The 15,854-nt window shown below is 42.0% G+C and overlaps 1 protein-coding gene and 1 pseudogene across 1 annotated transcript; both read left to right on the top strand.

The window, feature by feature from the left end:
* The first annotated feature begins 7,455 nt into the window (after nt 1-7,455).
* Nucleotides 7,456-8,921, top strand: LOC123879872 (annotated as a pseudogene).
* Nucleotides 8,922-13,103: 4,182 nt separating this feature from the next.
* LOC123879780 lies at nt 13,104-15,471 on the top strand. Its single transcript, XM_045927678.1, has one exon. It carries the CDS (start codon nt 13,104-13,106, stop codon nt 14,994-14,996), a length of 1,893 nt encoding a protein of 630 aa, XP_045783634.1. The 3' UTR covers nt 14,997-15,471.
* The last annotated feature ends 383 nt before the right edge of the window (nt 15,472-15,854 follow it).

Below are 15,854 nucleotides of genomic sequence, written 5' to 3'. Positions count from 1 at the left end.
ACATCCGATGCAAACTATCACCGCGAGTATCGCCCTGTGGAGATTGTATCGCGCTGGTGTTGTACAATGCACGCCATTGCCATTGCCTAATGACACATTTTAAATAATGTATATGACGCAGAAGCAGTCTCATTATTATTTTTAAAAAGGGCAGAACCGTCGACCCCACTTGGGTCACCGGCTCTGCTATCACTATCCATTATAGAAACTGGCAGCAACAGCTAATCAGAATAAACTGATCTAAATATCTCAACCTAATTTAATGAGGGTAGGTAGAAAATCTATCCAACACCGTAGGTTTAATCAAAACATTTTATTAAATTAACTTTCTCCATAAATTATTTTAAAACAGCAATAATGTAGGTAGGTAGTAAATTAAATTTAGCACCGAAGGTTTATTTACAATCGAACATTTTATTACGATTATAATTACTCAAGAAAACTAACACTGAACTAAGCTCATAGTATGTAACATTCTAATTTACTAATCAAGAAAACGCACTATTTAAATTTAGATGTTAGTTTATAATAATTTGTAAGAAATCACTAATATTAATTCACAACTTGGTTGATAATATTTTAGCACTGATTTATTAATTTACAACTCGTATGATGTTTCAAATTAGACTAATAATAATAAGACCTAACTAAAACACTAGATTTCTTATTACGGTTGGACAGAGTTTCCCCTTACCAACCGTCGCTCGCGCGTCTCGAAAAATTAATGAATTTATTTCATGATTCCAAACGCATCCAAGTCGACCGCGCCCCACTCTTTTTCGCTGTTCCTAACGACAGCCATAATTGGCTCCTATTGGTCGGATCGCATTGCATGCGTTTGGATTGGATCTTGTTCAGATAGTAACAAACAATTTAAATCCTTACTTAATAACAAATAGGTAAACTGAGCTTAGAACTAATTTAAATAGCTTCTAAAATTATCTCAATATTTTAACATAGATTCTCCAGCAATTTGAACAGAATAATATTTACACAAAAATAAATAGGAAACAAAACGAGTGCTTACTTCAAAGCATACAAGGACATTGTTTAGAAACATTTTTAAATGCTATTTATTAACTAATAGACTAACTAAGATTAAACAAATTAAAACAATTCCTAAAATTATCATAATATTTTAGCATAGGTTTCCTGGTGATTAATTAATCTTTACATAAAAATTACTTTAGGAACAAACAAGTGGGTACCTACTTATTTCAAAAACTCTTCTTTCACAATTGAATTTAAAATTTCACAATTTGATCAGAATGTATGTGGTTTTGGTCATTATTTAAGGGATTTATAATAAAGATGAGTTGATTGGAAGCTGGGCAAGCCTCCGCGGCGACATATACAATAATCCATACTAATTATAAATGCAAAAGTATGTCTATCTGCTAGCTTTTTACGGCCTAACAGTTTGACCGATTTTGATGAAATTTGGTACAGAGTTAGCTTTCATCCCGGGGAGGGACATATGCTACTTTACCCAGAAAGTAAAAGAGTCCCCACGGGATTTAAAAAACCTAAATCCACGCGGATGAAGTCGCGGGAATCGTCTACTAATAATAATAAATAATTTTTGCATGATGACAATATTATGTTAAGAAGGTGAGATATGATGCTGGACTACATTCAATAAATTTTGCACGCCATGCTTGGCAATATACGATTTTACCTTATCTTTAAGACTAATGTAAATAATATTCATGTACCTGCCATATTCTAGCAAAATAAACATTTCTCATTGTTAGTCTTACAGAATTTTGTAACGCGGCGAGACTATCGGCACAATTCTCTCGTCCGCGGAGGTGGCACCTTTAAGCAATGCCAATATGATTTTGAAACGACGACAATTCTCAATGTTATGCGATCAGACTTTAGACTGAAGAGTGGTTAATAATAATTGTATTGCTGCATGTCAGTATGTGACCCAACAAGCCACCATTGTAGCAGAGTTACATTTCCTGATATTGTTATTCGTCAATTTACCGTCAATATTTAATCAATATATGTTATTAATCAATTTAATCAATCATTTACCCGTATATTACACTATAAGTACTTATTATTGTAAGGAGAAGTTTCACCAAACAGCAACATGTAAATAATGCATAAACCTTACCCAAAATTATTGATATGTAAACCTTAAAAATATTTTTCAACATATTTAATAACAAATGCTCCAACTTAGCCAACTTTCCCCCAATCAATTTTATTAAAATTTGACGCGTCACGCAGACCAGTGCAAATGCCCAAATTCGATAAACTGGCCCACCAGTATAATGTAAATAATATTACCTATGTATACGAATTAAAAATATAAAATAAATAAAATCGGGTCAAGTGCGAGTTCAGACTCGCTGAGGGTTCTGTAGTCTCTACATAATTATGTACGTCATATTTTGTGTGAAAACATTATTTCTTTTCCGAGCTAGAACGTCGCAATAACCCGTGACCTTCCCGTGACTTAAAACCCCAAAAAATGTTCGTTTGTTTTAGTCACAACGTACAAACTATTTTATAAATCCTTGTTTTTAGTATTTGTTATTTAAATACAGTAATAAATGGTACATAATATACCGAAATTTCATATTCCTAACTAGTTTAGTTTTTGAGAGAGCCCCCGTCGCAAAAATGGTCTAAAACTGACAATTTTGATGCCTCCCAATTTCTTTATTTTTTTAAGATAAAAAATAAATAAAATATATTTCTACTTTACTCTGTGAGCTCTAAACAATGATAACCCACATGCTAGGATAAGAAAAAAATAATTTCCAGCTTCTTTTCATGTATGGGAGGCGGGAGCCCACACTGAAAAATAATTTATTTGGATTTATCATTCAATATTTGGGTTCGGGTCAACGTTGTTACACCAAATACCAAAATTTGGGATTTGTTTACCCATTTCGTCTACGAGCTAGAGACCTGTGACATGGTCCGGACAGACGAACGGACGGAGAGACAAACAGACAGACAGCAGAGTGACATCAATGGGGCTCCGTTTTTACCCTTTGGGTACGGAACCCTAAAAATGATATTACTTGCACTTGTTTAGATCTTTTTTAGGACTTCGTCTGTGTTGGCGTTTGCTGGCGCGCGTGATTTGCCTTTTTGGAGTGTTTTTTTTGTTAAAAGTGCCGGGTTTTGAGTTTTGCTGGTGTTTAGTGATGGTGGTGGAACTGACTGGGAAACGCTCTGAGGTGCCGTGCGTGTGTCGGCGAGCGCCGGCACAGACGAAGTCCATACTTATACATATATAGTTTTCCTAAATTGTAAATAACTACAAACTTGACATTGGCTAATTTTTCTAAAGCCAGACGAAAGAAAAAAAAATAGATCTTTTTATCTCTGACATTGTTCGATATTTTAGTTTAGAACTACATGTAACATGGGTAATTTTAAGGAGTTTCATAATAAAAAGTGGGTTTCTTATTTTGGCCGGTTGCATCCAGTGTCTGCACGTAGCACCGTCGATTAATGTATCATTCGATGTATTCAAATAAATTAATAAAGGAATTTTGTTTTATTTTTCAAACATCAAAATATTTTAGAACTACCTGATGCCCGCGTCTTCGTTCCCGTGGATATAGCTTTTTAAAAATCCCGAGGGAACTCTTTGATTTTCCGGGATAAAAGGTAGCCATGTGTTAATTCAAGGTTTAATCTGTCTCCATTCCAAATCTCAGCCAAATCCGTCCTTTAGTCCGTAGTTTTTGCTTGAAAGAGTAACAAACATCCATACATCCATACATACAAACTTTCGCGTTTATAATATTAGTAGGATTTGACGGCGGTTTCTCCGTCAAATCACTCCACACAAACGTAATTGGGCTCTCATTTGAATATTAATGAATCCAACTCAATGAAACTATGTAGATCCATTACGCACGCTCAACTTGTCGCCCGGCCACTAAGTCGCCGTAGCAGTAGAATCTGTAATTTACATTATGGAAATCGTGTGTATGCGCACGAAGTCGCGGCGACTACCTACCTGCTTTTAAAACAAATATAATAATAATAATAATAATAGTTTTTATTGACAGGCATAAAAAAAAACCCATATACAAATAAAAATTGCAACAGAATATACGGTACATTAAAAGCATTCACATACCTAATACATTAGATTAACTTAAGACTAACTGAAATGGTTAAAAAACTCATTTCAGATGTCACAGGTCACAGGTATTATTTTCTGTTCTTATCCTGGTGTACAGATAACCAATAATTAAAAATAGGGCTGGGCGTCCCTTCACAAACAACTTTGAGTATCGTATTGTTAGAGCTCCGAAGTCTTTCCCAAAAGGATGCCACACGAGCTCTAACAATACAATAGAAGTCGGGCACTCTCGCTTCGGCAAACATAGTAGAAGCACTGCAATACCTCGGCAAACCCATGAGTATTCGGAATGCGTCGTTATATTGTACTCGTATTGCAGTGAACGACTTTTTAAGAAAGTTAGTCCATAGCTGGCACGTATAAAAGCATTGGCAGTAGGCGTTAAATAAGGTTATTTTAACTTCCTTGCTGCATTTGCCAAATCTACGCGCCAGCATATTGGAACGGATCGAGAGTGCCCTCCTTTCTCTCTCAATGTCATTGTCATCTTTTAGATGCTCTGTCAGGATGTGCCCAAGATATTTAAAACAAATGATTTAGTTCCAAAATATTAGGTTGGCAACTTATTATTAACCCGCCACATTATTTCGACCGACTTGTAGGCTGTTACGGGAACTTGTGGAATAACGTCATACAGTACATAAATAGAGCGTGAGTTGGCCGCCACAATCATGTAATGACTCAAATCATGCAAACTTCTCGTAGGGAACCACGACTGCTGTTACTTCAGGAATTTAGTTTAGGTCGGAAAGCGACCCAGGCGACTTTCAATATATGCGCTATATAAGTGTATATATGGTGGGGAATAAACGGGATTATTTATTGAGAGCTTTTGCCAACTAATTACAGCCGCTATTTACTGTGAACAACTAGATCATGTTGCAGCTGCATTACCAAAACATCAAAGTAAAGTTTACTTTTTACACGACAACGCCCGACCCCGCACAGACAGAGTTACTCTGGAGTAACTCGTGAACAAATGATCTCACTGGGTTGGACTGTCCTTCCCCACCCACTGTACTCACTACTCACCGGACCTTTCGCCGTCTGATTACCACCTGTTTCGTTCTCTATCACATTACTTACAAAATAAAAAATTAATGGATGAAGAACATCTGAAAAGTGAGCTCTCACAACATTGTTCAATCAAAAGCCCAAGGACTTCTACAAGGAAGGCATTCTATCTCTGCCAACGCGTTGGCGACAAGTTGTTCATAATGATGGTGCTTATATAATTGAAAAATAATTTTGTTTAACAATACAAAAAAATAAAGAAGATTTGTAATCTGAGATGGCGGGTTTATATGTTGCCAACCTAATATGTCACGTACCTATGTCAAATACGTGTTTTTCTATTCCGTATCGAATGCGTGGCTAACTAATTACGAGTATCTAACACTTGGCAGTTGGCCAACATTAACATATAGTAGCGTATATCGACTTTATATGGCCAAATTAAATATCTCTGCCTGACAGGTAGCGTAGTAGAAATGTAAGACTTTTTAAATTGTACGACTTCGACTAGTTTTTAATTATTATCTATGGACATTTGACATTGACATTACATCAGTTTGAACTTTGACTTGAATTTAAACGGTTTTGTGTTTTGCATAGATTAGTGTTTTGTAGTACCTAACTTTGAATTATGACTATAGAAAGACTATAGAATTACAGTATTCTTGAGTGCTTTTATTGTGTACCTACCTAATTATTCCTTCAGCACTCAATTTGAACGAAATCATGAAGCATATTTTGTCTATTTAGATGCCTCCAAGAAGAAAAGTCTCTGTGCGCCAATTCGAACTCTTGGTCGAGTTTGCAGAGACCCATCGCAATATCGCGATGTCTCGATACGCTGGAGGGCCTCTAGGGAACCAGGCTGCACGACAGGCCTGGCAAACCCTTGCCCTCCAGCTAAATGCAGGGTTTGTGTTTTCTGAGATGTTTGTGTCATGTGGGGGAAAAATGTGTGCGAATGCCGAACACAGACAAGTATTAAAACACGCACTGCTTAGGGTTTACAATCGATAATTTATTGAATCACACACTGTCTGCTTTGTACAAGAATTATCCAAAAGTTCCAACTGAATTTTACAAAAACAAACACTGCTCCTCTCGCGCGTAGCCATCTTGAGAGTGCATAGCCATCTAGATTTCCTTGGCCATCTGGAGTGTGCATAGACATCTACGAGTAGAGTAGGCGTAACCATCTAGAATTGCACTCACTCCCGTGTTACCCGCGTCACCGCTCGCCCCGTCCGATCGCCACCGACAGCAGCCGAGACACCTTCCATTCCATAGTAGCGACGCCGCGCGTCACACAAGGCCTAGATAGTATGTACACAGAGATAGTGAGCGTTCTTTCTGATGCTGCGGTTGAGACGTACAGGCCACAGGGGCAGAAAGGGTAGGAAGGGTCCTATAGTTGGATGGAACAAGCACGTCAGGGCCGCCCACTGGGAGGCTCGGTCGAAATATCAATTATGGTTGTTATATAACAAACCAAGGTCAGAAAGGTTGTGGGATGAAATGTGTGAGAGCCGTAAAATATTTAGAAGTCGGTTAAGATGGTGTCAAAACCATCAAGACCAAATAAGAATGGATATAATTGCTTCTCTCAGATCTGCTAAAAAAAATTCAAAATTTTGGAATGCGACAAACAAATTGAATGTTCGACCGAGCTTACCAGTGAGCGTCGCTGGTTGTAGCACCCAGAAAGAAATAACCGATATGTTTAGAGATCACTTTAGGGTGTCATCGCCGTTGGGGCCGTCAACTCGAGTGTTCGATGCTCAGGTAAGTCTGGATAAGGAATTGCTACGTTTCTCCACTAAGCAAGTACTAGAGGCCATTTAGAGAATGACCAGAGGAAAATCACCTGGGTACGACAGCCTAAGCGTCGAACATTTGAAGTACGCGGGTTTCCACCTACCCAGGGTGCTAGCAATGTTTTACTCGCTCTGCGTCAGTCATGCATACATCCCGGCGAACATGATGAAAACTGTAGTGGCACCTATCGCTAAAAATAAAACGGGCGACCTTTCTGATAAATCCAACTATAGACCCATATCGCTTGCTACCATAATGGCTAAGGTGTTGGACAGTCTGTTTGACAGGAAGTTGAGCGAAACACTTGAAATCCATGATGCTCAGTTTGGTTTTCGTCCTGGACTATCAACTGAGACCGCGATATTTACTTTAAAACAGACTGCCCAATATTATACGAGCAGAAAAACACCCGTGTACGCCTGCTTCCTCGATCTCTCAAAAGCCTTTGATTTAGTTTCTTACGATATATTATGGCAAAAGATGGAGGCTGCATGTGTGCAAGGGGAGTTGCTTAAAATCATGCAGTTTTGGTATGCAAACCAAACAAATAATGTTAGGTGGGGGAAGGAGCTCTCTGATTCATACAGGCTGGAGTGCGGGGTGAGGCAGGGGGGGTTGACGTCACCGAAGCTCTTCAGCCTGTACTTGAACGAGCTCATAATGGAACTCAGCAGCAAGCCAGTAAGGTGTTGGATAGACGGCGTTTGTGTAAACAACTTTAGTTATGCCGATGATATGGTGTTGCTGGGTCCCACGGCTGGTTCGATCAGGGAGCTATGCCTCCTGCCAGGAGTCTGCCAAACATGGTTTAATATATATTCAATTCAAATTTCAAATTCAAAATATTTTTATTCAATTAGACTTTTACAAGTTCTTTTGAATCGTCAAAAGCATCTACCACTGGTTCGGAATGCCTTTCCTACCGAGAAGAACCAGCAAGAAACTCGGCGGTTGCTCTTTTCAAATATTTGATATACAATATTATGCCATGTATAAAAGCAATTGAAGTCCTGCGCATTGCTGGAGCGAATCGCAGGTCAAATCCACGCTTTTTTATCATTTACATAATCTTCGATAGTATAATATGCTTTTCTCAGGAGCATATTTTTAATAGATTTTTGAACCTGTGTAAAGGCAAGTTCAAAATTGGCTGAGGAATTTTGTTAAAAGATTATACCCATTCCCACAAATGACTTTTGGACCTTCCTGAGGCGGAGCGTAGGAGTCGCAAGCCTGTTACGTTGTCTAGTCAGCCTGTTGTGTAGATCGCCAACTCTCTTGAAATAAAATCTATAATGTGAACAAAAGCCAATACATGATCTTTAAGGCCCCTCGTAAGCAGGTGCAATACGAGCCAAGAATTTCCCTGAACGGGGCTGCACTCACACGAGTGCCGCAATACAAATACTTGGGCCACTACGTTACGGAGGACCTTAGGGATCATGTTGACATTGAAAGAGAGAGAAGGGCATTGGCAGTAAAATGCCATATGTTGGCCCGCAGGTTTGTCCGATGTAGTAAAGATGCAAAAATAACGCTGTTTAAAGCATATTGCCAAAATTTCTACTCGGGAGGCCTGTGGGTCAACTACTCAAAGAAAGCCATAGACACCCTAAGGGTGCAGTATAACACCGGGTTCAGGATGCTGTTGGGCTTGCCGCGGTTTTGTTCAGCGTCAGGTATGTTCGCAGAGGAGCGGACTGATGACTTCTTTGCCATAATGCGGAACAAGTCATCATCACTACTGACAAGACTGCGCTCAGGTACCAACCGCATCCTGAACATGTTTGCAGATAAGTTGGACCTCACCAATACTTGAACACATGATTCAGGTGTTGGTGAGGCAACAATAATTGTAAATTGTTCTTTCCACTACAACATTATATTACTAACATTAGTTTTTAAGCATCAAAATTGTCTACTAACAAAGTGAGTCCTGGTTGCTCTTAATAAAGATTTATTATTATTATTATTAAACAGACGGTCTTGGATCATAACTAACAAATTTCTAAAATTAAATCAAAATCGGTACATCCGTATGGCTATATTACCTCAGACGGACACACACGACTTAAAAACCCATTTTATGTGCCGGGGGTTGTGTACGTAAATACACCCTAAAACATCATTCTCCTTCTGATGCAGACAAGTTAAAATAAAAGACGAATTAGTAATACTGAGAAGTTTTCATAAAAATCAATAATTCAAAATAAATCATTTAGTTAGTAGAAAAAAGTCATACCTACAACAAAAAATACACAATAAAATAATACAGGTAAGAAGACGAATCCGGGTTATATATAAAGGAACGGTTATCATTCGCATGATTTAGGTACGTCGCCGTTTTCGACACTTGCAGCTACGTCGACGACGTCGCCGACGCCGGCAGCTGCGACGGCGGCGACGGCATGAGCGACGTCGCCGACGACGTCGCCGGCAGCGACTTCTGCGGCGGCGGCGTCTCCCGCCGCACATTCCTCTCGACAGCAAATCCTCCAGCTTGGACTCGCTCCTCTTCAGAAACCCCAGCGTGGAATCATCGATGAGAACGGGTTCCACGATTCCCGCAAGCTCGTCCGGTAGCGGCAGGGTGCGGAGAGCCGCTTGCTTGTCTTTGAAATGCTTCGCGACGTCCGAAACAGTAGCTACTTCTTTGCTTGTTGTTAGGTGCCTGCGGGTTTATTAATAACTAGGGTTGATGAGGAAAAGAATGCAGGACTGCAAAAGATACCGGGATAAGAGGATGCGGTTGAGGGAGAAAGATTTAAATGAGGATGAGTAAGGGGAAAAGAATGACAAAGAAGCTAATTGAAGAAAATCATGTTGCTCTCTTTCAGTCAGGGAAGAATTATTCTTCCCTTTAAAGATATTACATATTATACGTATTATACATAATATCGTTGAAGAAAAAGAAAATATCAAATTGGCAGTACCTACCTATCGATTTGATTATTTACTTAATTAACTTTAATTATTGTGCATGAGATTTTTTTGTTGTTTGAATACAGTAGGTATGTGGTACCTACTACATAAAACCATATTCTTATTAATTTATTTTTATCTTCATTTCTTTACCTATTAAAGTAGAAATAAAGTTGAATTTTGATGTCATTACTGCATCGATGCTGAATCGGTACCGCATCGTTACTGTATCGCGATAGTAGCGATATATAATCGTGGCGACGTGGATGAAGCCGCAGGCGGCCGGCGTTCACATTACTTACATCATTAGTGTATCGCAATCTTTTTGCAGCTGTATCGCTCCAAAAAGTCGCCGAGAGTTCTAAAAGTCAAAAACCACAGCTAAAGGAAAACACTCCTCAGCAGCTCCTCAGTACATAAGGGTTGCAAGATAACGGGGATACTTACGTTAGAAAAAGTCTACTGGTGCCATGACACAGCGTCTCAGTATTTTTAGCCATCCTTCTGTAAATTAATTTAGTTGTAACACAATAAGTAGTAATTTTTACTTTAATTTAAATGCCTCGTGGTCGGGCCCAAAATATTTCTACATCAAATGAAAAACAATTGAAATTAACCGTCACTCGATTTTGATCACAGATAAAAGAGCAAGATTCCAGGACCGCCAGACTTGCCTATTTTCTGAGAAACAAAAATGATTGTGTGTGAAATGTGTGTGATTAGTGAGTACTTTGAATGTACATTTAGGTACATTGTGGCGACGGGCAAATTATCATTATTACGTATCAACAGTTCCGGGTATGTACGTATATGGCATATAACGGCTGCAATTGCTTATTTAGTATAGAATATTATTGTAAATTGAACAATTGAAAAGAGCAACCGCCGAGTTTCTTGCTGGTTCTTCTCGGTAGGAACGGCATTCCGAACCAGTGGTAAATTATTTTTGGCCAAGCCGTACTTTTTTAACCAAGATTTAGGGTTTGTAGAATCAGAGCTTGTAAGTAGAGTTATTTGTTATTTATTGTTACAAATGTGATATAGTCAAGAGCATTTAAAAGCTATATACTTTGGACTTGGGATAGCTCCCATGGCCAGCACAAATCTAAGCTCAGCTAGGGGCTTGGCTCTACTAGAGATCTCATAACTTTTTAACAGTGAAAACATTATGAACTTGTGCGTCTTGGCAACATTTTACATGAAATGTTTTTGGTGGGATTCAATACTACCAGAAACTGTCCGTCGATGGTAATTTCTACCTTTAAAGCTCACAAAAATAATTAATCACTCGTTACATTTTTTATATGTATTAAGACACTCGGGAAACATACCTACATAACAACATGAAATTCATGTGAGGTTATTTATGGATGGCCCCTTACTTGTGCTGTTTCATGATTGAAAGGAATGGCAATGAAAGAAATGTCTCGGTCAATGGGAAGTACACTATAGGTTTAGTTTCCTCGTCTCGAAAGACAACGAAGTGATGCTCTAACGGTTCCATTTTTCCTTTTGAGGTAACGAACCCTAAAAATTAGCGCTCAAACTTTAAGAAAAGTGAGTAATGTTTTTACGTATCTTTAGCAGCTGATATCTTATATTGGTCGTCGCATTGGCACAAGCTAGTAAATAATATGCAGTAGGTGACATTATCCCACACATTTTGTATCAGAGAAAATAAATAACTCTGGTGGTCCTGGAATCTTGGACTAGGTATAATAATGTTCTCAAATATTATATAAAAACTTAGAGTACGGCACATTATGGTATGAAAAAAGATATAAAAAGAAAATCTTGACTGTCAAGATTAGGTCAAGATCAAGATCCATGTCAAGATCTGTACCAAGATCCAAGATGTATTATTTAAATGGATCAATTTTATAATACTTACCTCTATGATTATTATTTATATTTATAACACTATTTAAATCATAGAGATACCATGGAAATACCCAAGACCCATAGACCCATAGACCTTGCATAGACCTCAGATTTATAATATATATTATTCAATGAGAAATACAATAATTAACATATCTATGATAATTACTAAGTAGCATAGATATGTACTAAGTAGTAATCTATAAGACTTATGAAATAATAAATTGAAATTGAATTGGAATAATAATAAGTTGAATATAATAGTAGTTAAATAATAAATTGAATTGGTTTATAATAAATTGAAGTTGTTGATATTACTTTTTCTACATTTCGTAATAAGAAACATCGATGTATATATGACTGCATTCGCTGATATTTTCAGGATAAGATGTCCTTGGCAGATTTATTAAACGCATTGAGTATCAATTGTCTAGCTTTTATAGTTTCAGATTTATTGACAGTCAAAACTTCTAGTCTGTAATTCTAGGGTACTTCCCGAAGTCCTAGAAGACTGAAATTTGGTGTGTAGACTAAAAATTGTATACAAACTACAGGAAAATTAAGACTTTGGAAATTTCCCCCCTCTACGCCTCTTATGAGAAAAGCAAATCTGTAAATTCTGTTGCTAGAATGCTGATATTTTCAGGATAAAATTTCCTTGGCAGAGTTAGGTTAGATTAGGTTAGGTTAGGTTAGGTTAGGTTAGGTTAGGTTAGGTTAGGTTAGGTTGGGGCGCCAGCCAGGTAACCTCCCAGTGTGCCTGGGTGCTGCTGGTCCCTTTTGGAGTCGTCCGGGGGGAAGAGCAGTATTCGGGCCGGTGCGCCCCGGTAACATGGTTAACAATTTCTCTACGGGGATATTGTTAGTTGTGGCTAATGACCTGGCAGGGGGGGGAGGTTTCTCCACGTGTCCCTCTGACTAGCAGAGGGCACATTGGATGGGACGCGAGGGTGGAGGGAGATAATCCCTCGGAGGGAAAGGCGAGCTCAGTGTGCACTTACCCTGCCTCTGAAAAGGCTGTGTGGGTACCAGTCCTGCGCGGCCCTCGCCACGTATCGTAATCCCATTGGAGTGGTCATGGTCATGTCTCACGACCTCACAATGGGACCGAGGGTCTTGGCTTGGTCGCCCGGACCACGAGGAAAAAAACCTCTATAAAAAATCACCCCGAATCCCAAGCGGCGGCGCACCGTGAGGGGATGCATGGCTGATGGGTTGTTCAGTCGCTAGTGCGTACCTCGTCAGGGTACCGGCCGACCCCCGTGACGAGTTACGCTAAGGCTTGCTCGGGTGGAGGGGGACCACCAGGGAAGGACCACGTATTTCCCCTGTACTCGTGGGAACAAATATGACTAATAAAACAAAAACAAAACTTACGTCGGAGGAAGAGAAAAGTGAGAGAGGTAGAGAGGAGGATAGGAGGGATGGCTCGCGGACTCGGAGCCCGCTTTTTCGAGCCCCGAGTGGCTTGGCATCAGAGTCGGATTCAGAAGGCTCCAGGACATCATCCAGGACTGGTGCTGCAAGTCGCGGTAGATCGTCAGCCAGAGGTCGTAGCACTGGCATTGCTAAAGCCAGAGCCGAATTGAGAGAGGCCAAAGAGGAAGCGCGAGAGGTACAGTTCAACCAATATCTGAGGGATCGCGTGTACCGCAAGGAGACGCCTGCGGTAGTATCGGACCCCGAAGAGGTACCTCAGGTCCATGTAGACGACCCAAGCAAACTCAGTGCTGACGAGTTGCGGGCCCTCGGCGACCACAATGTGGCGAATATAATCCAGGTCGCTACCAAGTCGGGGAACCTTAAAGGAACCTGGGTGAAGCGCCTGAAAGACGCGGCCAACAAGCTTCAAGAGGTTGTGGACACCCTGGCCGCCAGAACCGTTGCAGAGGAGACCCGCCGGCTGAGAACCGATAACGATCGCTTACGTAGTGAGGTTGAGACTCTCAAAAACGAGCTGAAGGCTCATCGGCGGGAATTCAGTGACATGAGGGCCTCTATGGCTGCCGCTGCAAAGGGCACTCCCGCGCCCAGTCTAAGCGGTGACCTTATCGAGGAATTGAAGGCCTCCATTGTTTCCTCGGTGGGCCTCATTTTAGACGCTCGGTTTGCGGGAATTGAGGAGCGACTTCTGCCCGAAAGGGTGCATCGCCCGCCGTTGTCATCGGACCGGAAACGATCAAGGGTGTCGGCATCTCAGCCGGCCGCTTCCTCTGTGGCAGCCCCGAATGAACCAGAAACCCGGGACACCATGACTGACCCATCTCCTGCTGGAACCACGGAGTCTGCTGCGGGTCCGAGCCACTCTCAGCCGACTGCCAATGACTGGGCCACAGTTGTAAAGAGAAGGGGGAAGAGAAAGAAAGTCCCTGCCCCCGTAGCCTCGACAGCCACTCCCGCGGCTAATTCTGCCAAGCCTGCTAAGCCAAGGCTGGCCTCCCCAAAGACCGCTGCGGTTGTTATTACCTTGCAGCCGGAGGCAGCGGAGAGGGGTGTTACCTATTCCCAAGTCTTGGAGCGGGCCGAGCAGAGTGTTGATCTGCAGGAGTTTGGCATTGCTGAGGGCATGAGGATAAGCCGAGCTGCAACTGGCGCCAGGTTGCTGGAACTTCCCAGAAACCAGACACAAGAGCAGGCCGAATTGTTGGCAAGTAGACTTCGGACGGCTCTGGACGGTATTGCAAGCGTCGTTCGTCCTTCCCAATCCGCGACCCTTAGGGTTACCGGACTCGACGATTCAGTCACGAAGGAAAAGGTGGCCTCCGCTGTGGCGCGAGTGGGGAATTGCGCTGCTCAATCAATAAGAGTCGGGGAAGTACAGACTGGTCCCAGGGGGATGGGATGGGTAACCGTGCATTGTCCCGTTGAGGCGGCCAAAGTGTTGTCTGATGCCGGCAAACTCCGTGTTGGCTGGAGCTCCGCTGAGGTTCGCGTGCTCGAGCGACGCCCCCTGCGCTGCTACAAATGTCTTGGTATTGGGCATACAAGGCCGGTCTGCCCTTCCACGGTGGACCGGGGGAATCTGTGCTTCCGGTGCGGATGTGACGGCCACAAATCTCTGGCTTGCTCGAGAGAGATACGTTGTGCGGTGTGCGCGGATGCAGGGCTGCCTGCAAACCACATAATGGGAGGAAAGAACTGTAGTCCTCCCCACACAAAGGGTGGGCCAGTTCCAGGAAATCAGACCACTGTCAACGCTGGACGTGACCAAACACAGGAGGGATCTGATATGATATCATGAACCAGTTGTCCCATATCAGCTTCCTCCAGTCGAATCTGAACCACTGTGCAGCGGCTCAGGACCTTCTGCTGCAGTCCATAGCAGAGTGGCAAATAGATGTGGCGGTGGCATGCGAGCCCTACTACGTCCCTAACCAATCTCATTGGGTGGGAGATTTAGACGGCTCGGTGGTGGTTGTGACCGGGAACAATACCAGTACCCCACTCTCTGCGATAGAAAGTGGCCCGGGTTATGCGGTGGCAAAATGGGGGGAATTCGTCATTATAGGGACGTATTTCTCGCCCAATCGTAGCCTGGCTGAGTTTGAGGCCTACCTTGACTCAGTCAGAGCAGCTGTCCTCAGACAAACGGGTGGGCGCGTCATCGTCCTCGGTGACCTTAACGCCAAGTCTCGGGCGTGGGGGAGTCCCTCCACCGACGAAAGAGGACGGGCTGTGCAGGTCTGGGCTCTCCTTTCAGGCCTATCTCTACTCAATAGAGGAGCGGTGAATACATGCGTGCGGCAGCAGGGTGGATCTATAGTCGATCTCTCGTTCGCTATGCCCGCAGTTGCTGGAAGAGTCACCGACTGGAAAGTGGAGGAAAATGTGGAGACTCTCTCAGACCATCGATATATCCGCTTTGGGATTTCCAACACATCTGTATCGGTAAGGATTCCCAGGAGTCCAAGTCACTTCCCACGGTGGTGCCTTAGCCAATTGGACCGAGAGTTGGCTAAAGAAGCGGCTATTGTCCAGCGGTGGTCCACTTCCGGCAATAATACTGATACTGGTGTAGAGGAACTCGCGAGATTAGTACGCAATGCTCTTGTGAATGTCTGCGACGCAGCTATGCCGAGAGCCCGGCGACGGCCTCGCC

This window comes from Maniola jurtina, chromosome W (genome assembly GCF_905333055.1).
Source record: "Maniola jurtina chromosome W, ilManJurt1.1, whole genome shotgun sequence".
Classification (NCBI taxonomy): domain Eukaryota; kingdom Metazoa; phylum Arthropoda; class Insecta; order Lepidoptera; family Nymphalidae; genus Maniola; species Maniola jurtina.
The sequence above is the reverse complement of the archived record's forward strand: the minus strand, read 5'-3'. Positions and strand labels throughout refer to the sequence as shown.